This window comes from Osmerus mordax, chromosome 3 (genome assembly GCF_038355195.1).
Source record: "Osmerus mordax isolate fOsmMor3 chromosome 3, fOsmMor3.pri, whole genome shotgun sequence".
NCBI classification, from domain to species: domain Eukaryota; kingdom Metazoa; phylum Chordata; class Actinopteri; order Osmeriformes; family Osmeridae; genus Osmerus; species Osmerus mordax.
Window position 1 is genome coordinate 16,455,710 of NC_090052.1, and position 17,656 is coordinate 16,473,365.

Consider the following 17,656-nt stretch of genomic DNA (forward strand, 5'->3'; position numbering starts at 1 on the left):
TTCATGTAACAAAATGCACTGATCTATACTGAATAAAGTATCCACTTGATATTTTTATTCTTTTAATCAGCCAGTATTTCATACCTCAAGAAAATCCTTTGAAAGAAGCTGATTCAATGTTATGCCAGCAGTCAGCACTGCTCACCGCACTCTATTGCTGTCATAGTTTTCTTCATTGCATTGCAAGCATTAAGAGGCAAAATACCATGCATTCCACAATTTATTTGCATTTCTCTACCACTTTAACATTATCATTTGCATAAACTGTATTCTACTCAACATGGCTGAAAGGGATCAATTATGAAAAAATATTTTAGGGATCTGGAAGCTTATCCAAACAACGTCAAACGCAGACCCGCATGATAGGTTCCGAAATGGACACCTGAAAAATGACATCTTTGCACAATGCCCGGTCCTGGAGCTAATCGTTAAACAATCATGCCCTAAAATGCCACTATAAAATGTGCACAGACACACACAAACATACACACACACAAACATACACGCACACACACATATTTCTCACATTATAGATGATATTGATGTAAATGTCCTAAGGATTTTGTCGCATAACATTTTGTATTACCTTGACTGTGATATAAACTTAAGTGATATAAACGTGCATCAAAACGGTTTCCCTTTCATGTCACAACAACAATTTGCTAGCGTGGTAGCAATGCAAATGTTGGCAATGTCATCAGAAGTTCACTCTCCATCCAATGTGCGGCCCCTTTAAGAATTAGGATTCAGGAGTGACGCGGATATGAAAGCTAGTTTATCCGTCTTTCCTTTGGAAGTTGGAAAATTATTTAGTGTAGCTAGCTAGTTAACTAACTAACTAATTAGAGCTCACTCTTTTGCGACAATTGAGAATAAACGATTTACTGTGTGTAGAACCTATTCAGAGGTGTGCTAGAGTTACAGTTCATCATCTTTAGGGATTGGGGCGTCCTCTGAATGTCGGGATAACTTTGAAGAAGTTCTTTGTATTCAGGGGTGGCTACAGAGAGAAATCTGCAAGTTGAAGATGGATTGGGGCACAGATCTGTGGGTAAGTTCACCAGTTGTCAAGATTGAAGTTGACACGTGAAATAGATAGCATTTCCCAATGATGAAGATTTCTAATGTTTGCTTGCAAAATGTGAGGATTGTGTTTAGCCAGTTGACTGTATAACGGACGAGTTACACGATCCCCAGAAAACTGTGTTACAGTAAAGGCTAACTAGTCAGACTCAACTAATGTTACAGAAAGTGATCAACTGGCTACTGTAGTTTAGGGTTAGGAAATTAAACGTTTCCTACTTGCAATGTTTCTCACAGCTCCAAGCCAATTGCGCGCATAATTTGCGGCGTGATTCACGTTATTGCTAAACGAGCAAGCTAGCTTATCTCAATTAAAAGTAGTCACGTTTAAATGGAACCAGATTTGAAATATAGATTCGTTGGCAATTCAGGTTGAGGATTTTTGTTTTGTTGATCTCACTGTCATGACTTGAGTGTTGCTAGGTAGAGTGAACTGTATACTGAAAATATGTTGTGCCCTCAATACAATAATCTTGGTAACTACATACACCTTTAAGACATATTTATGTTAAAGTTATAGATACATTCATGTAGGTATTTACTCAGTATTCAGGTAACAATTTTTGGGGGATTCTCTGTTGTATTATTCAAGATTGTAAACTCTACCCAGCTGCAGGAGCCATACAGTACAGTATCCAACATGTTTGTTATGGTCTCAAGTACGCCCTACGACCTATTGTATTGGGACATTGACTGTTAAAAGGAAGTAGTGACGATTTAGCCATTGAACGATGCATAAGAGAGACACTATATTTCTAGCCTGACTCCACATTAATTCTGTTGACAATCAAGGCCTGTAAGTCCCTGCGACTATTTCAGAAGCGATGACGACACTTTAGACGCCACCTACTAGACAAGCAATGTTTTTGTTTTTTTACATGCATGAAAATGTAGTTAGCCATTTGATATTGACCGTACAAGGAAGCAAAAAACTAAAAGTTACTTGTTAAGAGCTTAAGAGAAAATGTCTAAAATTCCCATTGTAGGAAGATGAGATCACGATCCGTGTGGTCTTTTGCACAGTTATCAGAAATGAGTTATATCCTCTGTTGGAAAGTCATGAAGAGGAAGCTTTTGGGGCTGGCCTGACATATCAAACCAAGCCAGAACATGCTCTGAACCCCACGCTCTGAACGCTATTGCACGGTCTCATCTTTGTTATAACAAACACCTCTTTCTGTTAAAGTGACAGTAAAGAAAGCAGCATCTCTCACACACAGACACACACCCACAGGGGAAGCCGTACAGTACCAGAAACAGAATATGTAAATAGAGCGTTACAGAGATGAGGGTGATGAGGTTCTGACCTCATTAGAGTCCCCACCCCCCCCCCCCCCCCCCGGGCCTCTTCCCCCCCCCCCTTGTCCCCTTTCCAATCACAACGCTGGAGCACCAACCTAATTAGTTTTGCCCTAATTTAATGAAGTCAGAACATCCTACTCATGCTCCTGTATCTGAATTTCAGCTATCGTGGAAATCTTTTTGGGTTAAAGCTCTTTGTTTCTTACTAAGACCTTTGTATCCTCTAACAGACAGATTAGGCCTAATTCCGAATCTAAAACAGACTTGATATATGCCTGTTGAGTTAGTGTGCTTCTTTGTGTGTGTGTGTGAGACAGATATTGAGAGAGAGAGTGTCTGTGTGTGAGAAAGAGAGCAACATTGTACACCTTAAGACCGGGGGCCTAATTGGTTTGGATTGTGTTCTCTTAGTAACCTAAACCTCACGGCCAACGATGCACTATGACATCTGTCCCCTGCTCTCCGTGCCGTTAATCCTCTTGCTATTTTAAGCGACAAGTTTTTACAGTGCAAGAGCCTGCCTGCCTGGGCCTATTGGTGAAAGAATCGTGTCTTCTGCCAACCTGGAACATGCCAGACAGGCCCATGAGACTTTCATAAAGTGTATAAAATGCAGTGACTAAAGACTGAAACATGTGCTCTGTTGCATTTGGGTGTCTCACCAGGGTGACGCCTTGATTAGGCTAGGTTCCTTAGCTTTCGTGTGAAAGTGAGCCTCCATTTAGCTTGAAACGTTTTTTTGGCTTGATCATATTTTTGTTTCCTGAGGGCCTGTGTTGCCTTATTTGAAAGCCAGCCTGTAGGTGAAATCGTCCAATAAAGGTAGTAAAAAAGTTTCACTTCCTAAAAGAAAAGGAATGGCTCTATTTTCCTGACAGTCGGTTGTCTAATGTGTTTCTTCTTTTTCATTCAGTGAAGGCACTCAAAAGACAATGCTATTCCGGGTATTCTAACACCGACCCATGACCTCAATTTTGTACATAGTGTGTTACGCTCGTACACTGACACACAGACGCTCGCCCCATTCACATAATATGAACGTAAAAAACCCAGGGAGTGACTTTGATACTCATTAGCGGACAGAGGTCCTGGAAAGAAAAGCGACATTCTATTTCCCGTTCTCTTTGTGTATCTTCTTTATGCAGGGGCATATGAGAGGTCAAGAACAACATGGCCCAGCATGTTTGGAATCTCTTCCAAGAGGTGCCCCCTCCCCCATACTGTAAAAGTCATCAGACTGAAGGGAGAGGGCTGGAGGGAGGTGTTTGTGGAAGGGGGAGTGACGCAGGATTGTTTTTTTTTGCAGATATCATCTCTGTAACAGGCTTGTCTGTACTTGAAGTGCTCATAAAGCACCCATCCAAATAAGGTCCTGGCAGACAAGAGACAGGTCTGCAATCACCTCATTAACATGTCCCGGTGTGGGAGTTTCCTTTGGTTCAAAGGTGGCCCGTGTGGTGCCTTTTACACTTGTGTTGTCCTTCTAGGAATGTCTTCTCAGTCGGGATGCATAGTAATAGTCCTTCTCTGTTTGGTGTACTCTCGTTGTGTTATGATTCGACTCGCCACCCCGATACAGTCTGCAAACACACAGGAAATGGGAGAGAGGAGACCCTTCCTGTTTCCTGTCTTGAGAACCCTGGTCATTTTGCCACTGGGCTGGCCTTTTCTCTGAATATCCCCTGTCTGTCTCCGTAGCATTGACACGATTTAAAAGCCATAGATAACATTGCTGGAGTCATTGCAGGGAGTCAGATGGCTGAGCGGTGAGGGAGTCGGGCTAGTAATCTAAAGGTTGCCAGTTCGATTCCCCGCAGTGCTAAAATGACATTGTGTCCTTGGGCAAGGCACTTCACCCTACTTGCTTCGGGGGGAATGTCCCTGTACTTACTGTAAGTCGCTCTGGATAAGAGCGTCTGCTAAATGAATAAATGTAAATGTCAAGGGTTATGCTTTCATGGTGAATTCTTGAAAGGAGCTGTGTCAGGGAGGTCGACGAGACGGAAGAAGGTATCTAGAGTTTTATAAATCCCAACTTGTTCGGAGTTTTGGCGTCCATTATTCTTCATACGAGGTCATTACCATCATGTGGAACACCCGATCTGCTGTTGCGATGTCCATCTGTCTCCTGTTCACAAGGAATACCATCTGTAGCTGACTTTTCGTCTGCTCTCTCCAACCCCTTTTTGGTCCGAAGGACCAATTTGACATCATCGAGAAGCACACCCAGTCTGGCCTGGAACTGGTGGAGAAGTATGTCAAATTTGTGAAGGAGAGGACTGAGATCGAGCAGAGCTATGCCAAGCAACTGAGGTAGGTCTCATTCCTGACATGGTTCCTCACCGACATCAAATGAATGTTCCCGGCTCATATATGCCTGTGTGCGCGCTCTGTGTGCTTACGTGTGATTTGTGTATGTTTGTGGCTTTTTGGCCCACAGCAGCTGGTGTGTGTGTGTGTGTGCATGGAAATGCTGTTTATGAAATGCATGTTGAAGTCTTATGACTTGTCCGGGGCCGAATCGAACTTGTCTCCTCCTCCTCCTCTGCGTGCTGGCTTGGGCCCAGCCCAGACGCTCCCAGCAACACTGGCCTCATTCTCAAGCTTCAGACCTACATGGCTCTCTCTCTCTCTCTCTCTGCTCCTCACTCTGTCCCGTTGGCTCACTCTCGCTCTCCCCAGGCCCCACAATCAGCCACCAGCTGCTGTCTGCTGAGCTCTGCTGGACAGGAGGGGAAGTGGGAGTAGACTAGCGCATGATAGACGGGATGTGGTCAGGGAGAGTGAGAGGAGGAAGATTAGGAGAAGTGGGCCTTTTTTTTTTGTTTTTTTTGGGGTTGCTTTTGTTTGTGTCGAATGAAACACCAGAACCCCAGAAATGTCTGTCGAATGTTGCAATGCCGACCCGTTAATCATCTCCCTCTTCCTCCTCTCTCTCCCATGTGGTCCCAGGAACTTGACGAAGAAATACAACCCTAAACGAGGGAGTAAAGAGGAGCCGGAATGCCGGTGAGAAACGGTCGAGGCTTGCATCACGGCAGCATATTCAACTTATCAAATCCCAATAGTTAAAACACCGAAACGCTTATATTAGTTACCATGGGGATGTGGAAGCTTAGCACAGTAACGTTTTTAGCAATGCAAATGCCTGCTACTATCCTTGCCGGCCCGAGCGACAGCATCAATGAAGTGAATGGAGCCTGTCATTACTTGGCGTCCATTGGCTGAGGCCTTTCATCAACAACCTTGGTAATTGCTCGAACCCTATCTCTGCATCCTTCCTTCTCCTGGCCCCTCCCCTCCTGTAGGTTCTCGAATCACCAGTCCTTCCTAGACATCCTGAACGAGATGAACGACTACGCGGGCCAGAGGGAGCTGATCGCTGAGAACATGATGATGAACATCTGCATTGAGCTCACCAAGTACCTCCAGGAGCTCAAGCAGGAGCGCAAGATGGTGAGGGGGAGAGAGGGATGTCGAGAGAGGGAGAGAGGGGGCGAGGGGGCGAGGGGGAGAGGGGGATGGAGAAAGAGAAATGAGGGATGGAGAAAGAGAAACAAGAGAGAGAGAGAGAGAGAGAGTCACCTGACGGGAGGAGGGATTGGGTTCAGACTGGGTGACGTGAACTCTGGAAGCACTGGAAACAATGGAGCGAGGGGATGAGGAGAACAGCTGTGGAGGAGGGAGGGAGGGAGGGACAGGGAGGGTCAGATGGCAGGAGGTGTACAGATGATGTATAGGTTGGGCGTTGTGGCAGGAAGGAAGCGTTGCTTGTTGTCTGGTGGGGGGGACTGGGGGAGGGTGGTCACACTAGTATTGAGTCACTGGCGGTGAGGAATGCCTTGGCTCGTTCCCACTGGAATGTTAACAGAGCAGCACTGTACAAAGTCTCCCAGTAGACATGATGTTCCAAACAAGACACACTGGTATTTGTTTGTCATCTATTTGGCGTTGTGGGTTCGGAGGCCATTGTTTATTCGGTGCCCCTCAGCCCATTGACTATCCAAGTAGTTACTGTCACCCTTCTGTCATTTGCTGTCTCCCTGTAATAGTCATTTGTTCTTTTCTGTCTCTGTCCATTTCCCTCTCCTGCTCCATCTCTCTCTCTCCCTCTCTCTTATTCATTCGACACATCTACAGCATCTGGTCGAGGCCAAAAAATCCCAGCAGAGCTTGGAGATCACCTATAAGCAGCTCGACAGTGTAAGTTTGTCTTGTCTGGCAACTGAACTCTGTATGTTCCACTGGATTTCCATGCAGTGTAAATTGTTGCTCAGTGTAATGGAGGGTGCAGGTTTTCTTTCTTGTTTTTTTTTCCCCCTGTGCATTCTTTCTTTTCAAAGGGCTGTACTTTCGCTTTCGACCCGTCAACGCAGCCAGGCGAATTTCCATACTGTCCCTGGCATTTGCCCACTGTGTTTCTTTGTGTCTTCACTGCAGTGACAATACAATGTCGAACAATTGAACGAGAGTGTGTGTGTGTGTGTGTGTGTACGTACGTTGTATTCCTAGTATGGGGATTTGATTTGTATATGGGGAGAAAGGCTGTCTGAGTGTCCAAAATATCCAATATTTGCCCATTGCCTCTGACTATATACCTCAGTGGACCTGAGCTCTGTTAGGGGACGTTCCGGAAGGATCCATTTCCTTACAGCCTGGGGGGGGGGAACCCTTTTTTACCTGATGTAAATCCTGGCCGAGAAAGGCTCTCTGAAAACCAAATCACCAGTCAGACCATGCCCATTGTTGACGTGGACGGGCGCAAATGACCAGCGTCTCCTCCCGGTGCCTCTCCACCAGAGCAAGAAGCGCTTCGAGAGGGAGTGGCGGGAAGCCGAGCGAGCGGCTCAGTGTGCCGAGAAGACCGACCAGGACATCAACGCGACAAAGGCCGACGTGGAGAAAGTGAGTACGCCCGATAGAGACCTGGAAGGTCAAAGCACCGGGGATGAAAGCTGTATGGACCCGGAAGCTTCCCCCCTCCCTCCCCCCCTCCCCCCCCCCCCCCTCCCCCCCCCCCCCCCCCCCACCGTGTTGGCCCTCCTCTCTCTTTTCTTTTTTTCTCTCTTACCCCAGACTTCCAGATTCACTTCACAGAACCTCTGGGGGAACGGGGGGGACGGGAGGGGGGACACATTCCCCGTTTGCTCCCTTAACAGTGGAGTTTGAGCTCTCAAAATGGTGTGTGTGTGTGTGTCTCTCTCTCTCTCTCTCTCTCTCTCTCTAGGCAAAGCAGCAGGCCCACATGCGGACACACGTAGCAGAGGAGTGTAAGAACGACTACGCGGCACAGCTGCAGAAGTACAACAAGGAGCAGAGCCAGTTCTACTTCGGCGACATGCCGCTCATCTTCAACGTAAGCAAGATGGCCGCCTCTCCGTCGCCCCTTCAGACTCGCACAGCGCGGGGTCTGTGGGGTCGCTTCGCTGGCCAAGCCAAAAGAGTCCTTCCCCTTTTCTGCGTGCGCTAATATCGGCGAGGGGACACGACCAATTTCAACGGGTGTGTGTGTGTTGCAGAAACTCCAGGACATGGATGAGAGGAGGGTGAAGAAACTGGCCCAGGGCTACATCTTGTTCTCGGACACGGAGAAGCACGTGACGCCCATCATTGGGAAGTGTCTGGAAGGCATTACTAAAGCTGGCACTAATATCAATGAGAGGAGTGTAAGGCTTCCTTATCACATGCTGTCAAAAACACGCACGCGCACGCACACGCACACAGTGGATTTCAGTACAGACAGACTCGAATATGGATTCTGTCATTGTGTGCTGGTCTCCCGTCCTCCAGGACTCCATGGCTCTTATAGAGCAGCACAAGTCTGGCTTCGAGCGCCCGGGTGACCTGGAGTTTGAGGACTACAGCCAGGGGATCAACCGGGCCTCGTCCGACAGCAGCCTGGGCACCCCTAAAGGCCCTTTGGACCTGCTGGGCAAGAACAAAAGCAAGCCCTTCTGGCTGTTCAGCAAGAAGAGCAAGGTAGGTGCAGGGAAAGGGGGGGTCCATGTCAACACCATCTAGACCGGGCCCCGCGTTTTCTAGCCGAGACCATGTTAGATGGGCCGTGTTTTTGCACGAGGAATAGACAGTGGTTTGGACCCACCGTACACGCGCCGCAGGGTATGTTTACTCCGGCAGAGGCAGAGCAGAGGCAGAGCAGAGGCAGTCAGGGCAGAGGCCAAGGGGCTGAGACAGAGAGGCAGAGCCTTGGGAGAACACCACCCCCCCCCCCCCACACCCCCACCCCTCGCTGGGGAACTCTCACTAGACCTGAAGCTGCGGCCACACACACACACACACCTCCCACTAACTAAGAGCTCCGTACTGCACGGTCCTCCCTTTCTCTTGCACGCACGCACGCACACACACACACACACACACACACTCCAACAAGCGTGCAGACAAACAAACAACGCCGCTTGCAGATATGCCCGTGCATCACCTTTCTAGAATAGACCTCCCGCATGGCTGTTTCCCTGGCTGGGATTTACCCTCCCCACCCCCCCCCGCCCCCCCCCCTTCTGCAGCATTTGACCCCGGTTTCCAATAGGTCGACTGGCAGCATTGTGCCGGGGTTGTGCTTTCATCAGCACAGGGCACAGACACATTGGTTTTTCCGCTAACAGGCATCCACAAACAACACTGCTGCCATTATACTGCTTATAATGCATCCTCAGAGTCGCATGACAGAGACTGCTCTCTGCCAAGGATCGGATCGGGGTCGGATCATGATCAGGGAAGTCTCAGTGAGTGGCCGGGTCATGTTTTAACCCCCCTCCCCACCCCCCCTTCCCCCCCACCCCCTCCCCCCCCCCAAAAAAAAGCCTTTGCCAAAATGGGGAGCCATGTAGACGAGAGCTCAAAAGCTTCACTGGAGATCATGGATCACCCTGACCTTGCCTTAAGGGGGTGTAGTAAACCATCTCCTCAGCGTGCCCCCTGAGCCAGCTCCTAACTGAAGGGTGGGAGGGTAGACGGGGACCCCCCCCCCCCCAGCACCCACCCCCCTGCCCCTCTTTTCTCCCCCTCCATCCCCCCTTGCTCCCCCCCGCTCTTCCCCCTGCTGCTGCTGCATGTCCCACTGGCTGGGCTGGGCTGGGCTGTGTGGATCTTTTCTCTGCTACACCCTCGTGTACTGTTCTGTGTGTGTGTGTGTGCGTGTGTGGGGTCCTGTGTTGGTCCCGGTGTCTTCTGGAGTTTTGTCCGTGGCTTTACCGTAGATGTAGTTGAGAGAGATTTTAGCCGGCTAGTACCAAACCCCCCCCCCCCCCCCCACTCCCCCTCCAACAGTGCTGGATGTTACGCCCTCACCCCCCCCCCCCCCCCTCCTTTCAGCTGTGTCGCGTTCATTTTGACATTTTACACCTGGTTCATCCGTACTGGTATGTGTCCAACTTTGCTGGAAATCGATTTATGTTCATTGATGTCCTCACCTGATTTAATTTAGCCATCGTCGTATGTTCAGTCAGGATAGTATACCTGCGTGCCCTGAAGGAACTGTACTTACGGGTAATCACGATGGATTTGGTGTCAGCCAATGGGACGTATCGTTTACTCATTGATCGGCATCACCAGTGCTGTGCCTGGGGGGCCTTTCTGCCCCCCCCCCCCTGCCCCGCCCTGTCTCGTGTTTGGCTGCTGGTGGTGGTGGGCTGCTGTAGGAGCGCGGCGCCCCTGTCCTCCGAGGTCTCGGGGCTCCCGCCAGGCTAGCTCCAACGTTGTCTTCCTCGCTGTGTGGTGCGCTTAAGGTGTTTGACGGTGTCTCTCTCTTTCCCTTGTCACCTGTGTGTTTGTTTGTTTGTTTTTGTTTTTTGTCCTCCCTCCACCCATGGTCCCCCCCCCCCCCACACACCTCCTCACCTCCTTATTCCCACCCTCCCTTCCTCCCTCCCTCCTGCCCAACCCCCATCCTATCCCCTCTGCATACCCCCCTGGGTGTCTGTGCCTGCTCCCCCCCCCCCCCCCCCCCCCCAGCTCTCTCCCTCCTCGCCCGCTCCCTTCTCCACGCCCCCCGCCCCCTCGCCCGCTAACGGACCCCCCTCCCCCAAGTTTGGCCGGGACCCCCTGTCGTACTGTTTGAAGGAGATCAATAAGACAGTCAAACCCCGAATCTCCTCCTTCCGGACCCTCAGGCGATCGGTGAGTCACCAAGGTCAGGGGTGAGAGGGCTCGGGGGCCCACGCCCCGTTTCCCGAGGCCTCCACCCAGCCCAACCTGTTTGCTGAGATGAACCTGTTGTCATGTTGTGGTTCTTATAACACGTCACTCCTCAAGTGAATGGTACTGTTCCTCAGACACTCCGTAACCCAAAGTACGTCTAGACCTTTCTCTCTCCTCCTGTTGTGTGTGTGTGTGTGTGTGTGTTTTCAATGGAAAGTAGTGAGGATGTTTTGTGTAGATCTACTGCTAGTTGTGTTTCTCTCTCCCTCCAGAGGTTTACTCCAGAGAGGACCACGGTAATGACGTTTAGAAGGGAGCTGTGTGTGTGTGTGTGTGGGGGGGGGGGTTAATGGGGTGCTCACTATTTACACAAGCTTTAGACGGGACCACCTCAATCACCACACGATTGCTAGTGCATGCCCTTTTTGAGAGTTGGTGCCACCTGGTGGTGGGGACATGTAATTGTGTTTTAGTCTTTGTGCTCTATTGAAAGCAAACAAAAGCTTAAAATATTTGGGACAAGTGCTAATTCTCTTGTTTACAGTGTCCTTTTCTTCCACAACGAATATGACCAGAAAACACTGGACCTTCACCTATAAGCTCAGTCATTTAGGGAATTTGTGATTTGCGGAATAAAACGGGATTGCATGTAATTACACGGGTAAAGGTGGAAGTCTTGGGCTTTTTCAGCGAACCAAATGAAGAACTCTCATCTTAAATTTAACGCATGCATGTTTTGTCAGTAAAACCGTGACGCCGAACCCACAGACCTTCCTCTAGAGTTGTCTGTGTGGTGTGTGTGTGTGTGTGTGTGTGTGTGTGTACAGAAATGCTGTGATCCTCACGTTCTCTGCACCCTTAGCCCACAGTAACGGAGGACTTTGCCCACCTGCCCCCTGAGCAGCGCAGGAAGAGGTTACAGCAGAAACTCGATGACATCAGCAAGGAGCTGCAGAAAGAAGTCGACCAGAGGTGAGCGCTTCGACAACCTGCTGCGAGCGTTTGAGCGTGGTGTTTACCTCGGTTTGGGATCCCGCGGGGGATTCTTTCCTACGGGGACTAAAGCTCTCCGCCTCGGCCCCGTTCCCTTCCTCCTGTCTTGCAGCGAGGCCCTGGGGAAGATGAAGGATGTTTACGAGAAGAATCCCCAGATGGGCGACCCTGCCAGTCTGACCCCTCAGATCACCCAGACAGCCCAGAACATGGAAAGGCTGAGGGGAGAAGTCAACAAGTATGAGGTAATACACCCTGTCATGATAAAAAAATACAGTTCCATTTGTAATGCGCCTTTTTCTTGCCCTCAATATGAGTGTGTATGGTAGATACTCTTTTCAGAGGTACAACGTTCCTTCTGCCTTCTCTGTGGGTTCTCTTCTCCCAACAGTGTTTCCTGATCGTATGCATGAGCTTTACAACAGTGTTTCCTGATCGTATGCATGGGCTTTACAACAGTGTTTCCTGATCGTATTCATGGGCTTTACAACAGTGTTTCCTGATCGTATGCATGGGCTTTACAACAGTGTTTCCTGATCGTATGCATGGGCTTTACAACCGTGTTTCCTGATCGTATGCATGGGCTTTACAACAGTGTTTCCTGATCGTATGCATGGGCTTTACAACAGTGTTTCCTGATCGTATGCATGACCTATGCACTTTGTAAAGCTCTCTCTTGGAAGTCGCTTTGGATAAAAGCGTCTGCTAAATGAATAAATGTAAATGATCGTATGCATGGAATTCGTATCTTGCAGTCGTGGCTGGCCGAGGCAGGAGGCCGAGGGGACACGCTGCGCTACACGTCCCACTCCTTCAACAACAACGGCGCTCACGACGTGTACAGGTGAGCCCGGGGAGTCCCCAACGCTCTCGTGTGCCCTTCAGAACACCGAGTACCGGACGGCAATGGGCCGTACGTACCCGGACTGTCCCCCTGACGGTGTGTGTGTGTGTTCCGTGCCCCCCCCCCCCCCCCCCCCCCCAGCCCTGACATAGCGCACTCTGATGAGGGCACCCCCGACCGTCCCCAGGCCATCTACGCCGAGTTCGACGACGACTTCGAGGACGAGGAACTCGCAGCTCCCATCGGCCAGTGCACGGCCATGTACAGCTTCCCGGGTGAGGCCCCGCGCGGACGCCGTCCCGGACCCCCCCCCCCCCCCCCCCCCCCCCCACTCAAATGGATTCCCCTATCCATAGGAATCCTTTGTCACTAACCGTTCGCGTTTGCGTGTCGTCGCCTCCTTCCACCCCTCCTCTCCCCATTCTTCCTCACCCCACTACACCCCTCCTCTCCCCATCCTTCCTCACCCCACTCCACCCCTCCTCTCCCCATCCTTCTTCACTCCACCCCTCCTCTCCCCATCCTTCCTCACTCCACCCCTCCTCTCCCCATCCTTCCTCACTCCACCCCTCCTCTCCCCATCGTTCCTCACTCCACCCCTCCTCTCCCCATCCTTCCTCACCCCACTCCACCCCACCTCTCCCCATCCTTCCTCACTCCACCCCTCCTCTCCCCATCGTTCCTCACTCCACCCCTCCTCTCCCCATCCTTCCTCACCCCACTCCACCCCTCCTCTCCCCATCCTTCCTCACTCCACCCCTCCTCTCCCCATCCTTCCTCACTCCACCCCTCCTCTCCCCATCCTTCCTCACCCCACTCCACCCCACCTCTCCCGATCCTTCCTCACCCCACTCCACCCCACCTCTCCCCATCCTTCCTCACTCCACCCCTCCTCTCCCCATCCTTCCTCACCCCACTCCACTCCACCCCTCCTCTCCCCATCCTTCCTCACCCCACTCCACCCCACCTCTTCCCATCCTTCCTCACTCCACCCCTCCTCTCCCCATCCTTCCTCACCCCACTCCACCCCACCTCTTCCCATCCTTCCTCACTCCACTCCTCCTCTCCCCATCCTTCCTCACCCCACTCCACCCCTCCTCTCCCCATCCTTCCTCACCCCACTCCACCCCACCTCTTCCCATCCTTCCTCACTCCACCCCTCCTCTCCCCATCCTTCCTCACCCCACTCCACCCCACCTCTTCCCATCCTTCCTCACTCCACCCCTCCTCTCCCCATCCTTCCTCACTCCACCCCTCCTCTCCCCATCCTTCCTCACCCCACTCCACCCCACCTCTTCCCATCCTTCCTCACCCCACTCCACCCCACCTCTTCCCATCCTTCCTCACTCCACCCCTCCTCTCCCCATCCTTCCTCACTCCACTCCTCCTCTCCCCATCCTTCCTCACCCCACTCCACCCCTCCTCTCCCCATCCTTCCTCACCCCACTCCACCCCTCCTCTCCCCATCCTTCCTCACCCCACTCCACCCCACCTCTCCCCATCCTTCCTCACCCCACTCCACCCCACCTCTCCCCATCCTTCCTCACTCCACCCCTCCTCTCCCCATCCTTCTCCACCCCACCCCTCCTCTCCCCATCCTTCTCCACCCCACCCCTCCTCTCCCCATCCTTCTCCACCCCACCCCACCCCTCTTCTTCCCTTCCCACCTCCCCTCTTCTCCCCGCCCGGCAGGTGCCAGCGAGGGGACCATCTCCATGCAGGAGGGGGAGGTCTTGTCTGTGGTGGAGGAGGACAAAGGGGACGGCTGGACGCGGGTGCGCAGGACCAACGGGGACGAGGGCTACATCCCCACCTCCTACGTCAGCATCGCCCTCAACAAGTGACCCAGGCCGCCCCCCCCCCTCCCCCCCCCCAACGCCCCCCCTCCCCCCGCGGGTCTTCCCATAAGTCCACCCATCATATGAACATCTCGATCACAGCTCTGCCCCCAAGACCCATCGCAGAGAAGTGACCGTACCGCGAGACGGGACCACCCCAAACACGAATGTCCATTCGAAGCCGAGGGGCCAACAGACTTGACTGGACCTCAGTGATGTACGCCCATACTTATTTGTCACCTGCTGGCCAGAGATGGGTGTGCAGGGCTTCCAGGGTCTCTGTGACTGTACCAAGTCACCGTAAAGGCCCGTAGTTACACAAACCACACGTGTTTGCTCGAGTTCATGATATTGCCTTGTGCTTCGTGGTTATGGTCAGTAAATGAATATGATTACAGGACACCTCGTGGGGTTTACGAACCCTTGTTCTCCGTCGTCAGTGTGCGACCCTGTCCACACCTCGAGTCCACAGGATGAGGAGAGAAGCGAGAAGACGGCTGGTGGAGCTAGGATCGGGAGGATGTGACCTAACCTGTAAATAGCTGTCCTCGTCTTTTCTCACTTCCTCACAGACAAATGGCGAATCAAAGTACGTTCTTGCCCTTCTGTAGTTTCCTGCGTTTTTGTTGTTGTTTTTGTCTCTGAAGAAATAAAGGAATTGTCTTAATTTATACAACTGCACAATACCAGGGCTTCCGTAGTTCTGCCTCTGTGTTCTAGGTAGAGAGTTAACTCCTGGTAGAGAAACAGCGTCTAGCATCCAGATTCCTTAGTTTTACACATGAGGCCAAAGACTATAAGGTGATGGCAACTCGAATGGTCAGACAATCAACACCATATCTTCATCACACTTAAAACCATAACAACAATGGTGTCTACGAAATAACTGTTTAGAATCAAGATCTTTAAATGCTAAGTTCTTGTTTGTATTAAAACATAAGTTATTAAGAAGGTTGAAGTTATTATAAAGTACTTAAGGATTCCAGTTGAATTAAAGTTTTGTTTTGTTTTAGGGAATTGACTTGCTCTTGTGGTTTTTCCCTGAAAACATGGAGGACTGTCAGTAGACACAAGTACACATTTTTAGGATAGATGCAGACAAAAATGTGCCGTTTGACTTTTGTATTTATGTAATAAGTAATATATATATATATATATATATAGTTTAGCTATCACAACACCACTATTGTCTTATTAGCTTTCTAACCTCACGAATAAAGATTTCTAAGTTGTGTGTAAGTGTTTTTTGACAAGAATGTTCATATTGTCTGGACTGATACCTGTCTCCAGTACATCAGTGTGTTATTGAGCCAGACAGGAAGGGGGTTTTCATGTCAAATGGACTCGTGTCCCTGTGCCTTTCTGGTTTAAAGCATTGTGTATATACCATATTTGCATTGAAATGTCTTTGGTTTTCAAGACTAAATAAACCTTAAGCACATTTTAGATTTTGTGTGTTCTCTTTTCTGATTCTTTTCTTGCATTACTTTGATGACCCGTATCGTTAGTATTTACCTGTCTTGTTCAATTCTAGAAAGCATCTTGGGCCTCTCAGTCTATCTACTGTACGTCCTAGATAAAGGATGTTCTGATCTGTGCAGTGTGTCTTTAGAGCAGCAGGTGGCAGTGTTGCAGTGTTCACTTCTCCATGTTTCTTCCTCCACACGGTGCATATTTTTTACTTTGTGTATTTGAACGTAATGTAGGCCAGAAATTTGCATCGTTGATTTATATTGCACGGGCAACATTTATCTGCATGATTTAAATAAGGGTCTTGCATTATGTTTAGTGGACAAGGCATGCACTTCATTCACTAGTCTTGCACTTTGTCAAAATATTGATTTTGGTCTTGTAAAGCCTTTCCCTTCACAAACAAAAATAAAAATAAAATAATACTTGAATTGTGTAACAGGGTTACGAACAGGAGCTGAAGAAACATAAAAGGTTCAATCAATACTCAATGTGAAGCTCAATCTATTTTGCGGCACCACACTGTGAATTAGGCAACCACTCACACTGACTGACTGGTCAGTTGATAGAGTATCATCATTTGTATGCATCCCTTTAACTCTAAAGGATTGGTAAAGGTCAGCTTTTCCATAAGACTGCCTGTCTCAACTGGATATGCAATACTGCTGGTAGCAGGGGCTTGCTAGAGAACAGACCTGCATGTCTAGAAAGTTGCCAGCGGTAAATGTCCACACCTAGCTCAACATCATATTTATCCTTTGCTAGCGGGGATACATTACATTAGAAGGTTATGAAGTTGGCGTTTTGAGGTGCCCCATTAAGCAATGAACATCATGAGTAGGGAGGTGTACAACATCACAAGCCTCGGTGATGAGAGTAGGTCTCTAGAGGTAGGCAAGTCAAGGTGAGTGAACAACAGGAGCACAGTGCCATGGTTACCAAAGTGTCATGCTGGGAAAGACATTTAACTAATTGTCAGTCAACTGGATTGTCTTTGATTGATCCAGTGGACCTAGCTCTTCACAATTAAGTTAAGCCATGATTATCAGTTGAAGAGCACCATGTCGATGATTACATCATTGTAGTTCAGCTGAATGGAAGTAATTAGAGTTATAGAATGTTAAAAGCAACAAGCTGAAAGCCTGTAGACATCTTTTCTTCAGTAGGAATCAGACTCTGACACCTTTGCCACACAGCATCAGGCTGCAAAGCCATTTCATTGCAGCTTGCTCTTACAAAACAAGCAATTATTTATCTGCAGTGTTCACCCGAGGTGATTAAATATTCAAAAACTCAATCCTCTTTCAGATTTAAGTCGTAGAAGAAAAGCAAGATGAAATCTTGAGTCACGGTCAAGTGTTTTTTTGTGTCCTTATGTGACAATTAAAGAAGCCATTAGAACATCTCAAGTCCTGGATCAATCTCACAAGTCACAAACTTTGGAGACTGCTGTGCTGGCACTTAAAACAAACGCCATAAACCAGCACTCACCCTTTTATGATGGTGCTAGCTCTTTATTCTGACTTCAGACAGTGTTCTACATTTCAATTCCTACACCAGTGCTGCTCCAATCAGTCTTCATGGAAGCAGCTAAAGCCGGTAAAAGAGGAGCATCGCTGGAGAAAAGGTAAATCAGAACATTGCGGTTTATCTTGCCTTCCTGTCTGCGTGCAGCATGCCGAGAGGGATGAATGGCTTTCTTTAAATAGCTCTGATTAATTAGAGGTTTTAATTGCAAAGTGTGTCTGCAGCAGCAGCAGCAGCAGCAGCTCTCTCTCTCTCTCTCTCCCCCCTCTGCCGCTCACCCAGGGCTGGGGAGGAGCCAGTGTGGAGGGGGGGCACCTGGCTCGGGCTGGGCTGACACCAGCACATACTCTGCCCTGTGACAAGGAGTAACACACAAAACCGCACACCGCTCGCATCCCCCCCTCTCCCCCCACACGCACACACGCAGATGCACACCTCT

The 17,656-nt window shown here is 49.8% G+C and overlaps 1 protein-coding gene across 5 annotated transcripts; it reads left to right on the forward strand.

Annotated features, from left to right (window-relative positions):
- The first annotated feature begins 802 nt into the window (after positions 1 to 802).
- Positions 803 to 15,666, forward strand: trip10a (thyroid hormone receptor interactor 10a). 5 transcript variants are annotated; one of them, XM_067232787.1, is made up of 16 exons: positions 803 to 1,051; positions 4,583 to 4,698; positions 5,338 to 5,394; positions 5,694 to 5,841; positions 6,526 to 6,588; positions 7,186 to 7,290; positions 7,613 to 7,741; positions 7,905 to 8,051; positions 8,176 to 8,364; positions 10,360 to 10,524; positions 10,818 to 10,841; positions 11,408 to 11,517; positions 11,651 to 11,783; positions 12,294 to 12,382; positions 12,524 to 12,657; positions 14,075 to 15,666. In XM_067232787.1, the coding sequence occupies exons 1-16, from the start codon at positions 1,028 to 1,030 to the stop codon at positions 14,224 to 14,226; spliced, it is 1,785 nt and encodes a 594-aa protein (XP_067088888.1). In that variant the 5' UTR covers positions 803 to 1,027; the 3' UTR covers positions 14,227 to 15,666. The 5 variants fall into 5 exon arrangements, with proteins under 5 accessions (XP_067088888.1, XP_067088889.1, XP_067088891.1 ...); XM_067232788.1 differs by lacking the exon at positions 10,818 to 10,841; XM_067232790.1 differs by lacking the exon at positions 10,360 to 10,524.
- The last annotated feature ends 1,990 nt before the right edge of the window (positions 15,667 to 17,656 follow it).

What these genes read in the sequence shown, in the direction of transcription:
- trip10a (XM_067232787.1), top strand. Translation starts at nt 1,028, where the DNA reads ATGGATTGGGGCACAGATCTGTGG. An exon ending in CCTATAAGCAGCTCGACAGT is followed by an intron (nt 6,589 to 7,185) that starts GTAAGTTTGTCT and finishes CCTCTCCACCAG; the next exon opens with AGCAAGAAGCGCTTCGAGAG. An exon ending in TTACTCCAGAGAGGACCACG is followed by an intron (nt 10,842 to 11,407) that starts GTAATGACGTTT and finishes CTGCACCCTTAG; the next exon opens with CCCACAGTAACGGAGGACTT.